The sequence below is a fragment of the Coregonus clupeaformis genome, chromosome 28 (assembly GCF_020615455.1).
Source record: "Coregonus clupeaformis isolate EN_2021a chromosome 28, ASM2061545v1, whole genome shotgun sequence".
In the NCBI taxonomy this organism is placed as follows: Eukaryota; Metazoa; Chordata; class Actinopteri; order Salmoniformes; family Salmonidae; genus Coregonus; species Coregonus clupeaformis.
The window spans coordinates 33,784,709-33,800,114 of NC_059219.1; the positions used below are offsets into that span (position 1 = coordinate 33,784,709).

A 15,406-nucleotide genomic window follows, 5' to 3' on the forward strand; every position below is an offset into this window, starting at 1 on the left:
AATGACAAAGCGAAAAAAAATTGGTTTTTAGAATGTTTTGCAAATGTATATAAAAATATATATATACCTTATTTACTTAAGTATTCAGACCCTTTGCTATGAGACTTGAAATTGAGCTCAGGTGCATCCTGTTTCCATTGATCATCCTTGAGATGTTTCTACAACTTGATTGGAGTCCACCTGTGGTAAATTCAATTGATTGGACATGATTTGGAAAGGCACACACCTGTCTATATAAGGTCCCACAGTTGACAGTGCATGTCAGAGCAAAACCAAGCCATGAGGTCGAAGGAATTGTCCGTAGAGCTCCGAGACAGGATTGTGTCGAGGCACAGATCTAGGGAAGGGTACCAAAACATTTCTTCAGCATTGAAGGTCCCCAAGAACACAGTGGCCTCCATCATTCTTAAATGGAAGAAGTTTGGAACAACCAAGACTGAGTAATCGGGGGAGAAGGGCCTTTGTCAGGGAGGTGACCAAGAACCCGATGGTCACTCTGACAGAGCTCCAGAGTTCCTCTGTGGAGATGGGAGAACCTTCCAGAAGGACAACCATCTCTGCAGCACTCCACCAATCAGGCCTTTATGGCAGAGTGGCCAGACAGAAGCCTCAGCAAAAGACACATGACAGCCCGCTTGGAGTTTTCCAAAAGGCACCTAAAGGACTCTCAGACCATGATAAACAAGATTCTCTGGTCTGATGAAACCAAGATTGAACTCTTTGGCCTGAATGCCAAGTGTCACGTCTGGAGGAAACCTGGCACCATCCCTACGGTGAAGCATGGTGGTGGCAGCATCATGCTGTGGGGATGTTTTGCAGCGGCAGGGACTGGGAGACTAGTCAGGATCGAGGGAAAGATGAACGTAGAAAAGTACAGAGAGATTCTTGATGAAAACCTGCTCCAGAGCACTCAGGACCTCAGACTGGGGCAAAGGTTCACCTTTCAACAGGACAACAATCCTAAGCACACAGCCAAGAAAACACAGGAGTGCTTCGGGGCAAATCTCTGAATATCCTTGAGTGGCCCAGCCAGAGACCAGACTTGAACCCGATCGAACATCTCTGGAGAGACCTGAAAATAGCTGTGCCTTGATGCTCCCCATCCAACCTGACAGAGCTTGAGAGGCTCTGCAGAGAAGAATGGGAGAAACTCCCCAAATACAGGTGTGCCAAGCTTGTAGCGTCATACCCAAGAAGACTCAAGGCTGTAATCGCTGCCAAAGGTGCTTCGACAAAGTACTGAGGTAAAGGGTCTGAATACTTATGTAAATGTGATATTTAAGTTTAAAATAAATAATAATAATAATAGTAATTGCTACAACTCTAAACCCGTTTTTGCTTTGTCATTATGGGGTATTGTGTGTAGATTTGAGGGGGAAAAAACAATTTAATCCATTTTAGAATAAGGCTGTAACATAACAAAATGTGAAAAAACTCATTGACTATATTCTTGAAAAATATTACTTTAGAATATGGTTAGGTAGCCAGCCTACAAATATCTCATACAACTGTTCCACGTTGGAAGAGGATAGAGGATACATGTAGTCTTCTGGGCAAATGCATTGTCATGAGAATTGAGAATAAAACTCCCAATCCCAAACAGGCCTTCACAACAGACGATTCTTCACTGACACCTGGTGGAATAAAGCGGTATAAGAAAAGGGAGACAAGAGGTTTCCTATTACCATAGGAACAAGCGTAAACACGGAAGTTAATACAGTAGGCTATGGATGTTTTAAACTGGTGGAAATAGCCAACACCTAACTGCAAACAGGTGAGTTTGTTAGACAAAGTGGCAATAGTGAAATAGCATAAGCTAGTCAGGACTCTGCTTTCAATTATCCTGCACTGTAACAACAAGTGCGACATGCTGCTATCTGACTCTTTTTTACAGTCTCCCCTGTAAAATATCTATTTACGTTTTATCTGTATTGGGCAAACATGCATAACAAATGTAAAATAAGTAAAAACAACATGTTTGTGTTTTGCTGAATTTTGCAGTCAATACTCCTGTAATCCCGCAACAAGATGCCCAAGTTTGAGGAGCTGGAGGCCCATTCATCCTGCCATGTCCACTCCCCCTCCACTCCGATAACTCCTGACCCCAGCAACCTGATTGCCAAGAGATACAGCATCCTACAGAGATTGGGCAGAGGGAGTTTTGGCACTGTTTACCTCGTACACGACACCAGAGCAAGGGATGGGGAGAAACTGTGAGTATGCCTCCTGCTGTTGTCCTGTGCTGCTCTTCACATATGAACTGCCCAGTGCCCACCTTGCCGTCTATTAGAAATTGGTAAAATCTTCCATATTGCTTACACCTCTCCAATCATAAGTGTGTTGGGGGTCGAGACCAATGACTAGGAGTGTAGGGGCTGGTTCCTCTACCTTTGGTGCTCAATCAAAACAGCAGTTCTGTGATCATCCTCTTGGTGGTAGCATTAGCCTGGGTATACAGATGCCTGAGAGCACCTTTCTTCTCTTCCCCTCTCTCTTCTCTCCTCACTCTCTCCCTCATCATATCCCCATGTATGGGGGAGAGAATGTTTGCTCTGAGCAGCTGGCTCTGTACTAATCAAACACATTTTTGATTTTATTAGGATCCCCATTAGCTGACGCCAATGGCGACAGCTAGTCTTCCTGGGGTCTGACACATAACGGAAAAAGACATTACAGACTAAAATACTTTACAATTTAAAAACATTGACGTAGACATGACAGACTTATAAAATACATTGCAGAACCCAAGGCATTATCTGGAGGGACTGGAGACAACATGAAGAGAGTTGGCACTCTGGACTGAGTTTAATTGAATCCAGTATGAGTATATTAATCCGCTGTCTGAAACATATACTGTAGAGTTACAACATCAGTGTATGTCTAGTAAATCCAATAGGCTTTGATGGACTGCTTTTCCCACACAAGTCTATACATACATGTAGCAGTGAGAATATATTTCACAGGAGGGATAGAGGAGGGAGGAGAGAGTGTGTGTGTGTGTGTGTCTGTGTGCCAGTCATGCTTACCTCCTGACCTTGACATAACAAACTCCTGGCTCACTGCTCAAATACTGTCTGCCCAAATCAAAACAGCACCAGGAGTTAATCTACTATATCTACAAATACACATATACCTATAAGCCTAAGCCTAAACCTAAATGGGCACTGCAAGCACACAATGGTCTCACTACAAAGGGCATACACGATGAAACTGGGTCTTGCCTAGCCAACATTGACGCATGATGCCTGCTGGCACAGTCCAGCGAGCCGGGCCCAATGTCCCATGTCTCTTTGAGCACACAGATGCCACAGGAGGTTCGCTTGGCTCCTGGGCAAGTATCAAGCCACAGCCCTGTGCCAGACAGTAGAATCTGAGGCTCCTTTGGCATATCATGCAGTGTGCTGCCTCCATAGGGTCTCAGTCATTAAGGAGAGCGTGACAGTAGGCCATCTTTAATCATGGGCCGGAATCCAATTGTTGCAGATAGCAGATTTGAATTGGAAAAAGTCCTCACTTTCTTTCTCTGTCTCTCTCCCACACACACACACACACACACACACACACACACATACCCTCCTTCCCACGCATCATCGCATCACATCTTTTAGGTTTCAAAGAAATGGCGAGAGAGGGACAACCATCCATCCACCCAGAGAGTAAAGAGAGGGAGGGAGTGAGAGAGAGGGAGTAAAGAAAGAAAGAAATGGAGGGAGAGAGCGAATTAAGAAAGGGAGAGAGGGAGACATGCCCTTTTCAGAGAATGCAGCACCAATTAGAGCTGGCACCCAGAGGCAAGAGACGTCATGCCACGGGTTATTATACCCACTCACAGGGCAAGGCTTTTAACTTGTTACCACAGCCCAGCGGTGCCCACTGACCCCCTGACCCACCACACACTGGCACAGCACTGGCACTCAAAACCACCGCCATGCACAGAGCAGGACAGCTCACCTCACTCACAGCACACATGAGCAAGTTAGCTACTACCAGGGAGGGAGGGAGAGTTCTCTAAATGGTTTTGGTAGTCCAGATGAAATCCACTAAACATCTGAAATGAAATCCCTGAATCTTTTTGGGAGAATCATTACAATAGGATAACTATTTTATAGCCAAATGTATGAAGAGTGCTAGCCAAGGGGCTCTATTTTAGATAGGAAATATGTATAGTTAATAGACCACTCATAGAGCATCTGCTTGTTACAGTTCCTTCCTGTGTGTGTGTGTGTGTGTGTGTTTGTGCAGCAGGTATTCTTATGCAGTTTGATCTTCTGAGTCACTGCCTGAATTGGCTTTGTTCTGCCTATTGTAGAATATGGCTCCAGCTTACCAGGTGCTGTGGTATTTCTATTCTGTTCACCCAGAATTCCACACTCATTACCGACTCCACTATACAGCAGTCCAACTGATTGTCAGTTAGCTGTATTCAAGCTATATTTGGGAGATATAGATATACAGTACCAGTCAAAAGTTTGGACACACCTACTCATTCAAGGGTTTTTCTTTATTTTTACTATTTTCTACATTGTAGAATAATAGTGAAGACATCAAAACTATGAAAGAACACATATGGAATCATGTAGTAACCAAAAACGTTTTAAACAAAAATAAAAATAAAAAATATATATTTTGATTTGTTTAACACTTTTTTGGTGTTGGTAGTGTATACAGTGGGGAAAAAATGTATTTAGTCAGCCACCAATTGTGCAAGTTCTCCCACTTAAAAAGATGAGAGAGGCCTGTAATTTTCATCATAGGTACACGTCAACTATGACAGACAAAATGAGAAAAAAAATCCAGAAAATCACATTGTAGGATTTTTTATGAATTTATTTGCAAATTATGGTGGAAAATAAGTATTTTGTCAATAACAAACGTTTTCACACACTGTTGCTGTTATTTTGGCCCATTCCTCCATGCAGATCTCCTCTAGAGCAGTGATGTTTTGGGGCTGTCGCTGGGCAACACGGACTTTCAACTCCCTCCAAAGATTTTCTATGGGGTTGAGATCTGGAGACTGGCTAGGCCACTCCAGGACCTTGAAATGGTTCTTACGAAGCCACTCCTTCGTTGCCCGGGCGGTGTGTTTGGGATCATTGTCATGCTGAAAGACCCAGCCACGTTTCATCTTCAATGCCCTTGCTGATGGAAGGAGGTTTTCACTCAAAATCTCACGATACATGGCCCCATTCATTCTTTCCTTTACACAGATCAGTCGTCCTGGTCCCTTTGCAGAAAAACAGCCCCAAAGCATGATGTTTCCACCCCCATGCTTCACAGTAGGTATGGTGTTCTTTGGATGCAACTCAGCATTCTTTGTCCTCCAAACACGACTGAGTTGAGTTTTTACCAAAAAGTTCTATTTTGGTTTCATCTGACCATATGACATTCTCCCAATCCTCTTCTGGATCATCCAAATGCACTCTAGCAAACTTCAGACGGGCCTGGACATGTACTGGCTTAAGCAGGGGGACACGTCTGGCACTGCATGATTTGAGTCCCTGGCGGCGTAGTGTGTTACTGATGGTAGGCTTTGTTACTTTGGTCCCAGCTCTCTGCAGGTCATTCACTAGGTCCCCCTGTGTGGTTCTGGGATTTTTGCTCACCGTTCTTGTGATCATTTTGACCCCACGGGGTGAGATCTTGCGTGGAGCCCCAGATCGAGGGAGATTGCTCTTCCATTTCCTAATAATTGCTCCCACAGTTGATTTCATCAAACCAAGCTGCTTACCTATTGCAGATTCAGTCTTCCCAGCCTGGTGCAGTTCTACAATTTTGTTTCTCGTGTCCTTTGACAGCTCTTTGGTCTTGGCCATAGTGGAGTTTGGAGTGTGACTGTTTGAGGTTGTGGACAGGTGTCTTTTATACTGATAACAAGTTCAAACAGGTGCCATTAATACAGGTAACGAGTGGAGGACAGAGGAAGTTACAGGTCTGTGAGAGCCAGAAATCTTGCTAGTTTGTAGGTGACCAAATACTTATTTTCCACCATAATTTGCAAATAAATTCATAAAAAATCCTACAATGTGATTTTCCGGATTTTTTTTCTCAATTTGTCTGCCATAGTTGACGTGTACCTATGATGAAAATTACAGGCCTCTCTCATCTTTTTAAGTGGGAGAACTTGCACAATTGGTGGCTGACTAAATACATTTTTCCCCACTGTATGTGCCAAGGATGCATTTAAAGCAGTGCATTCACATACAGTACACACATACATTCATTCCCTATCTTTCTCACACCCGCACAAGCACACTCCCACTTTGGAGTGACAGACTGCACTATGACAGGACATTTTTCTCAGATCATATGACTGCAGATTGTGGGTTGGTGTTGAAGCCATGTCCTTTCCCTTACTGAAGACGTCAGGCGTCACCAGCCCCTCTGCACTAAAAATACATATCAAATCGTCATCTGCTATGATGATCAATGTTATCACTCTGCTCATGGATTAATATTAATTTAATTTAATATGCCATTTAGCAGACGCTTTTATCCAAAGCGACTTACAGTCATGCGTGCATACATTTTTGTGTATGGGTGGTCCCGGGGATCGAACCCACTACCTTGGCGTTACAAGTGCCGTGCTCTACCAGCTGAGCTACAGAGTAAGAGGAGTTTCTGAATGTCTGATGTCTGTTTCCCTGGGGCAGGGGTGTCAAACCCATTCCATGGAGGGCTGCGGGTTTTTGTTTTTTCCTTTCCATTAAGACCTAGACAACCAGGTGAGGGGAGTTCCTTACACTCGGCCCTCCGTGGAATGAGTTCGACATGTGTGCCCTGGGGGATTGATTCTGTTACCTGGACTGTCCATCAGACAGCCACATCCACACTGAGAGATGATTGATAGCTTTCCTTTCCTCTTCACATGAGGCCAGTGTCAATCAGGCTACTGTCTATCACATGCAATGATGACTCGTGCGTGTGGGGTTCTGAATGAATGTATTATGTCCAGCCAGAATTCCTCCTGCACTTGCTGAAACCAGTCACTCATGACCTCTGGTTTTTGCTACCCTTCTTGGCACTCAAGCCGATAGCTATACATATAGCAAGAAAATATTTTTAAATTGATGTTCTTTTTTGTATGACATGTTTTGTTGAGCACAGTAGAGTAGGTACTTTAACCCTTCTTGGTTCCAGGTAGAACTCTTTTGGGTTCCATGTAGAACCCTCTGTGGAAAGGGTTCTAACTGGAACCAAAAGGGATTCTTCAAAGGGTTCTCCTATGGAAACAGCAGAAGAACCCTTTTTGGTTGTAGATAGCGCCTTTTTTTCTAAGAGTGTACATGAGTCATGCACATTCATACAGTGTGCTACGTGACCTTATTGACTTATTCTGGTCAACAAGTCCATCAATCTGACCTCTACACCACTGTTTAATCACATACAGTAGATTGCTCTGAACAAGAAGAAACTGGACTTTAAAAAGAGCAGACTTCAAGGCTACAACAGAGAGAGCTGCCTCAGGGAGACAGCTGTTTCATGTCAGCCCAAGACAAATGGCCTCCTCTTCTTCCTCTTTATTAAGAATCCCCTCCTTATCGTTTAATTCCAATGTTAAAATGATTAACTCAGAATGATAAGCGACGTGTTCTTCTGCCTGTTTCATAAACAAAAGTGACAGGCAGCCAAGATAGGCAGAAATAGTTTCCCCCTTTTATTTATTTATTTAGTTCTCCCCATCCCTTCACTTAGTGTGTGCAGCATTCTGGAAAAGGAATGATTGCTCCTTCGGTTAGCTTTGCTGTCGACACTGTAAATGTTCCCCATCCAAAACTTGTGTATTCAGTGTTTGTAAACACAGTAATTACTAACAATGCTGATCTTTTTTAGATGTTTTATTGTGTGCGTTCTATGCTAATTACAAAGTCGCAGCTGATTACTCAACAACTATGGATTGACATGCAATCAGTACCGAGCAATTATTGTATCATGCACACATATCTAATTCATTACCAGCACCTACCAGCAGGCTTTTTGAGTCCTTCTTTAATGTGTAAATAAGTAGCAGCCAATAACAGGAGAGTTCTTGCTGAAGCAAGCACACTAATTAAATGACAACCAGCTGACATTGCTGAAGCAAGCACACTAATTAAATGACGACCAGCTGACATTGCTGAAGCAAGCACACTAATTAATTGACGACCAGCTGATATTGCTGAAGCAAGCACACTAATTAAATGACAACCAGCTGACATTGCTGAAGCAAGCACACTAATTAAATGACGACCAGCTGACATTGCTGAAGCAAGCACACTAATTAAATGACGACCAGTTGACATTGCTGCCCTTGCATATGTGAGTTGTGTATACCCCCTAGCCCAATAATTGCTCCTGTACCTTTTGGGAAGAATTACAGAGGTGAGGACAAACAGCTTGGTAATATTTCCTTCTGGGCTGTGGATAGATGGGGTTGGCAGCACCCATGCCTCTCGCCTCTCAAACTCTCCCTAACCTCGCCTGCCACCACACATCGATTTAGCAATGTCCCTGCGACTCATTTGCCTGCAATACAAGGTCTTTCACTTGGAGAAGAGCAATAAACGGACGGTACTGATGCGTATAGAAAGTTTTAAAGGCTCAACAAATTAAATTGAATTAGAAATCAAATCAGTAAAAATAAGCCCTGGTTGCAAATTGGGGACTGACTTACTGTTTCCAGGTGGATCTGTGGTGGTGTGGCCACTGGATCAGAGATTCTCAGGTCTCAGACCTTTACTGTACATGGATAGAGAGGGGTGATGCCGGTGTTCTTTACGTGGAGCAGGTCTTGCCTGGCCTATTGCTATGCAAGGCCTGCTGGAGGGGTTTCCATGCCAATAGTGGACTCCTGTTCACCAGTACTTGTATAACCTATTTCATAGACTTATGGTTACCAGCTTGCAAGTTAGTATTTATTACCATATTATTGATTTTATATCTGTATACACATACAGATCATTACACACACACACTCACATCATTACATACACATCATTATATATACTGTATATACACACGCGCACACACACACACACACACACACCTTCTCCACTCCTCTCAGTCTCCAGCCCCCATACCTCTGTCAGATTTAGGAAACCTCCCAACCTCTTTGAAGCCAGATTGGTTCTCATCTGACTGCATGTCCCCTATTATCCTCCCTCCCTCCCTCCCTATTCATCCATCCCTATTCATCCATCCATCCATCATCAATCCTCTAACTCACTCTCTTTTCACTCTCTTTTCCTCCCTCCCTCCATTCCATTGGTGCTTTGTTCTCCCCTGTCTTTCTTTCTCTTTATTTTATCTTCTCTCTTTATTTCCTCCCCTGTCCCCTGTCCCCTCTCCCTTCTCCCCTCTTCATTTCACTGTTATGTTCCTCTGCCTAGTTTCTCTCCCCATTTTTAGTTCCATACTGTATCCCTTTTGCTTTTATCTTCCCCTCCCTCCCTCCCTCCAACCCTCCCTCCCCCCTCCCCCCTCTCTCTCTCTGCATGGTGTGTGCGTGTGCATGTGTGTGTACCGTAATGGGGCTTCCCTCCCCACTATTCCAGGATCATACCAATGTGATCCAACTAACAGAGACCATAAGAGAATCTGGACACGCTACATGCTAAGTTATTCCCTGCAGGAACGGCTCGATGATTGCTGTCATGTTCATGCCTCATGGTGATAACCCCTGTCCTGTGAGATTGAATGGAGGACTTTCTCTGAATTCTGAATGCCCTCCGCTGCAATGTGATATTATGAGGGAGACAGAACAGTTGCATAAAACAAAAAGCTAAAAAACTAAAGCACTGAGTCACATAGTCACATTTTTATATACTGAATCCATATTCTCAGTTATTTTTAATTCGCCATCGTATTTATCGTTCTGCTCAATTACCTTCTGTGATATAATATGCTAAATGTGTAGAAGTGCAAAGGCATGGTGAAGCCGACGGTTTGTTTGTTACGTAACCAATGTGCCCGTGAACGGTGCCCCTGCCAGCCTGCCTCGGGCTAGAAGGAGTCATCTATTCTAGAGGCTCCATGTCACACTAACAGATGTGAGCCCTTCTGTGCCATTCTCTGGTCCTCTACGTCAGGGGTTCTTAAACTTTTAGTTAAGAAATGGACCGTTCTCCCGTGACCCAAATCGTCCTCCAACGATCCAAATTAAGAAGAAATAGTGTGGGATTATAGACGCATTCTGATAACTCGCGACCCACATGCCCAGGGCCCACTTTGGGTCCAGACCCTGCTCTACATCAATCTCTACCACCAAGGACAAGGTCACTAAACTGCAAACCATTTATCGTATCATAATGTACTCTATGCATGAGAACATGGGAAAGGTGATGGCATGATATCTAATGAAACACAGTATATGGAGGGTGACGTTGAACGACACATTTATCAGTGTTCTACCAACATCTCCGCAACCAGCTGACTTCAACAGTGTTGGAAATCTCCACAAGCAGCAGTCTTAGACAGTGTTGGAAAAAGACTCCACAAGCAGCAGTCTTAGACAGTGTTGAAAATCTCCACAAGCAGCTGTCTTAGTGTTGGAAATCACCACAAGCAGCTGTCTTAGACAGTGTTGGAAATCTCCTCAAACAGCAGTCTTAGACAGTGTTGTCCATGTAGTACATCAAACCACAGCTTGGTCATGAATGATCCCATCCCGTCCACTGTCTCCTGGATGACCTCTCAGCCCTGCCCACTGATGTGGTAGTGACCCAGAAGTTACTTCATCCTGGGATCACTGGCTAGGTCAGAACAACAGTAAGCCGACACCTACGCTGACATTAACAAGAGGTCAAGGAACGCCTTCTCTCAATCTGCAGACCATCATTTCATTCCAGGAAGACAAATAATCTGACCGACTATCAGACACAGCCAAGCTTGAACATGACTCATTGCAGAGAGCCAACAGAAGAGGGTGTAAAATATGTTTTCCGGCAGGAAGGAAGAAAGTGGAAGTTAGGTCTTGAATGTCTTGCCAGCTGCCACTGGGAACCTGTGAAGAGAGCTGAGAAGACGCACCACCAGATGTAACACATCTCACCATGATGCCAACCCAACTGCAACATGTGTCATAGTTAGGGCCATGTGCTTTGGTTAATCATGTCAGAAGCCTATGGAGCTCTCAGTCTCAGAGCAGCATAGCAGGATGTAATTCAGGACATTGCATTTCTGCTGCCTAACCTTTGCATAAAATGGAGAAAGTGAAGTAGGAAGCTGAATAGAGAGAGACTGAATGAGAACGTAGACTTCACATCAATGACCTGAGGACCAATTTAGCCAGAGGCTCTTTGTGCTGCGACAGATCAGTCCTTTCTCTGAGTGGGTCCTGATGAGATCCCTAAAGGTATGGAAGGAGAGATGGAAGAAAAGAGGAGGTTAGAGAGGTAGAGAGGTAGAGGGGAGGAGAGGTAGAGAGGAGGAGAGGTAGGGTAGAGGGGAGGAGAGGTAGAGGGGAGGAGAGGTGGAGAGGTGCAAAGGTAGAGGGGAGGAGAGGTAGAGGGGAGGAGAGGTAGAGGGGAGGGGAGGTAGAGGGGAGGAGAGGTGGAGTAGAGGAGAGGTAGAGAGGAGGAGAGGTAGAGTGGAGGAGAGGTAGAGGAGAGGAGAGGTAGAGGGGAGGAAAGGTAGAGCTAGAGGGGAGGAGAGGTAGAGGGGAGGAGCGGTAGAGGAGGGGTAGAGGGGAGGAGAGGTAGAGGCGAGGCGAGGTGAGGGGAGGAGAGGTAGAGGGGAGGAGAGGTAGAGGGGAGGGGAGGTAGAGGAGAGGAGAGGAGAGGTAGAGGGGAGGAGAGGTAGAGGTAGAGGGGAGGAGAGGTAGAGAGGAGGAGAGGTAGAGGAGAGGAGAGGTAGAGAGGAGGCAAGGTAGAGGTAGAGGGGAGGAGAGGTAGAGGGGAGGAGAGGTAGAGGAGGGGTAGAGGGGAGGAGAGGTAGAGGGGAGGCGAGGTAGAGGGGAGGCGAGGTAGAGGGGTGGAGAGGTAGAGGGGAGGAGAGGTAGAGAGGAGGAGAGGTAGAGGGGAGGAGAGGTAGAGGGGAGGAGAGGTAGAGGGGAGGAGAGGTAGAGGAGAGGAGAGGTAGAGAGGAGGAGAGGTAGAGGTAGAGCGGAGGAGAGGTAGAGGGGAGGAGCGGTAGAGGGGAGGAGAGGTAGAGGGGAGGAGAGGAGAGAGGTAGAGTGGAGGAGAGGTAGAGGAGAGGTAGAGGAGAGGAGAGGTATTGGGGAGGAGAGGTAGAGAGGAGGCGAGGTAGAGAGGAGGCGAGGTAGAGGGGAGGAGAGGTAGAGGGGAGGAGAGGTAGAGGAGATATAGAGGGGAGGAGAGGTAGAGAGGAGGAGAGGTAGAGGGGAGGAGAGGTAGAGAGGAGGAGAGGTAGAGAGGAGGAGAGGGGAGGAGAGGTGGAGGAGAGGTAGAGAGGTGGAGAGGTGGAGGAGAGGAGAGGTAGAGGGGAGGAGAGGTAGAGGAGAGGAGAGGTAGAGGGGAGGAGAGGTAGAGAGGAGGCGAGGTAGAGAGGAGGCGAGGAGAGGTAGAGAGGAGGAGAGGTAGGGGGGGAGAGGGAGAGGTAGAGGGAGGTAGAGGGGAGGAGAGGTAGAGGGGGAGGAGAGGTAGAGGGGAGGAGAGGTAGAGAGGAGGAGAGGTAGGGGAGTGGGGAGGAGGGGGTAGGGGGAGGAGAGGTAGAGGGGAGGAGAGGGAGGGAGAGGTAAAGCGGAGGAGAGGTAGAGGGGAGGAGAGGTGAGAGGAGGAGGTGAGAGGAGGAGAGGTAGAGGTAAAGCAGAGGAGAGGTAGAGGGGAGGAGAGGGAGAGGAGAGGTAGAGAGGAGGAGAGGGGGAGGAGAGGTAGAGGGGAGGAGAGGTAGAGGAGAGGAGAGGTAGAGAGGAGGAGAGGTAGAGGTAAAGCAGAGGTAGAGGGGAGGAGAGGTGGAGAGGTGGAGAGGGGGAGGAGAGGTAGAGGGGAGGAGAGGTAGAGGAGAGGAGAGGTAGAGAGGAGGAGAGGTAGAGGTAGAGCGGAGGAGAGGTAGAGGGGAGGAGGGGTAGAGGGGAGGAGAGGTAGAGGGGAGGAGAGGGAGAGGAGAGGTAAAGCGGAGGAGAGGTAGAGGGGAGGAGAGGTAGAGGAGAGGAGAGGTAGAGAGGAGGAGAGGTAGAGGTAAAGCAGAGGAGAGGTAGAGGGGAGGAGAGGGAGAGGAGAGGTAGAGCGGAGGAGAGGTAGAGAGGAGGAGAGGAGGAGAGGTAGAGGGGAGGAGAGGTAGAGGGGAAGGACACTTGAAAAACGGCTGCTCTCCGAGTCTCAGGCTCATTACCATGTATCCCCCTGGATTTGAGTACAGACCTATGCTGGGATTCAAACAAACCCGCAATGGGGAAAGTAATATTGTTCCTCTGCGACAAAACTGTATTTTTTTTTTGGACCACCAAGACGAGGTTAAGTTAATAAGAGAGTTTTTGAAATGTCCAAAGACACTCAATGAAAATTTCTCTATGCAGGGATGATGGCATTTTCCCCACAGTGTTTGTTTGATTGAAAATATGCTATTTATGGTTGGACCACACTTTCAGTGTTTGAGAAAATATATATTTTCGTTGGTTTTTTTTGGTTTGATGAGAAGGACATGGAACTTGTGTTACATTTGTTAAAGCCTGCAGCAGGATTACATGGACCCACCACTGTGAGGTGGATGTTTTTCGACTTGAAGGACAATCTTGGACACAGGCTAATGTGTCCAGTTGCGAGAATAACAACAATGGCATCCTTTCATTATGCTGTGAGTCCTTCCTCCTGTCCTTCAAACAAAACACAACTCAACTCCAGCTTCCTGTTCTGTCCTGTCCTTCTGTAATGACCAAAGACCCAGACATCCTGTCCTGTCCCTCTGTAATGACCAAAGACCCAGACATCCTGTTCTGTTCTGTCCCTCTGTAATGACCAAAGACCCAGACATCCTGTTCTGTCCTGTCCCTCTGTAATGACCAAAGACCCAGACATCCTGTTCTGTCCTGTCCCTCTGTAATGACCAAAGACCCAGACATCCTGTTCTGTCCTGTCCCTCTGTAATGACCAAAGACCCAGACGTCCTCTTCTGTCCTGTCCCTCTGTAATGACCAAAGACCCAGACATCCTGTCCTGTCCCTCTGTAATGACCAAAGACCCAGACATCCTGTTCTGTTCTGTCCCTCTGTAATGACCAAAGACCCAGACATCCTGTTCTGTCCTGTCCCTCTGTAATGACCAAAGACCCAGACATCCTGTTCTGTCCTGTCCCTCTGTAATGACCAAAGACCCAGGCATCCTGTTCTGTCCTGTCCCTCTGTAATGACCAAAGACTCAGACATCCTGTTCTGTCCTGTCCCTCTGTAATGACCAAAGACCCAGACCACCTGTTCTGTCCCTCTGTAATGACCAAAGACCCAGACATCCTGTTCTGTCCTGTCCCTCTGTAATGACCGAAAGACCCAGACATCCTGTTCTGTCCTGTCCCTTTGTAATGACCAAAGACCCAGACCTCCTGTTCTGTCCTGTCCCTCTGTAATGACCGAAAGACCCAGACATCCTGTTCTGTCCTGTCCCTCTGTAATGACCAAATACCCAGACATCCTGTTCTGTCCTGTCCCTCTGTAATGACCAAAGACCCAGACACCCTGTTCTGTCCCTTTGTAATGACCAAAGACTCAGACATCCTGTTCTGTCTTGTCCCTCTGTAATGACCAAAGACCCAGACACCCTGTTCTGTCCTGTCCCTCTGTAATGACTAAGGACCCAGACATCCTGTTCTGTCCTGTCCCTCTGTAATGACCAAAGACTCAGACATCCTGTTCTGTCCTGTCCCTCTGTAATGACCAAAGACCCAGACATCCTGTTCTGTCCCTCTGTAATGACCAAAGACTCAGACATCCTGTTCTGTCCTGTCCCTCTGTAATGACCAAAGACCCAGACGTTCCTGTTCTGTCCTGTCCCTCTGTAATGACAAAATACCCAGACATCCTGTTCTGGTCCTCTGTAATGACCAAAGACTCAGACATCCTGTTCTGTCCTGTCCCTCTGTAATGACCAAAGACCCAGACGTCCTGTTCTGTCCTGTCCCTCTGTAATGACCAAAGACTCAGACATCCTGTTCTGTCCCTCTGTAATGACCAAAGACCCAGACATCCTGTTCTGTCCCTCTGTAATGACCAAAGACTCAGACATCCTGTTCTGTCCTGTCCCTCTGTAATGACCAAAGACCCAGACGTTACTGTTCTGTCCTGTCCCTCTGTAAAGACAAAATACCCAGACATCCTGTTCTGGTCCTCTGTAATGACCAAAGACTCAGACATCCTGTTCTGTCCTGTCCCTCTGTAATGACCAAAGACTCAGACATCCTGTTCTGTCCTGTCCCTCTGTAATGACCAAAGACCCAGATGTCCTGTTCTGTCCTGTCCCTCTGTAATGACCAAAGATCCAGA

The 15,406-nt window shown here is 46.4% G+C and overlaps 1 protein-coding gene across 1 annotated transcript in view; it reads left to right on the forward strand.

The window, feature by feature from the left end:
• Positions 1-2,028: 2,028 nt before the first annotated feature.
• LOC123482105 overlaps positions 2,029-15,406 on the forward strand; it is a 50,376-nt gene continuing 36,998 nt past the window's right edge. The window contains exon 1 of the mRNA XM_045208411.1: positions 2,029-2,213. Within this exon, the coding sequence (XP_045064346.1) occupies positions 2,029-2,213 (185 nt within the window). The remainder of the gene's footprint in view (positions 2,214-15,406) is intronic.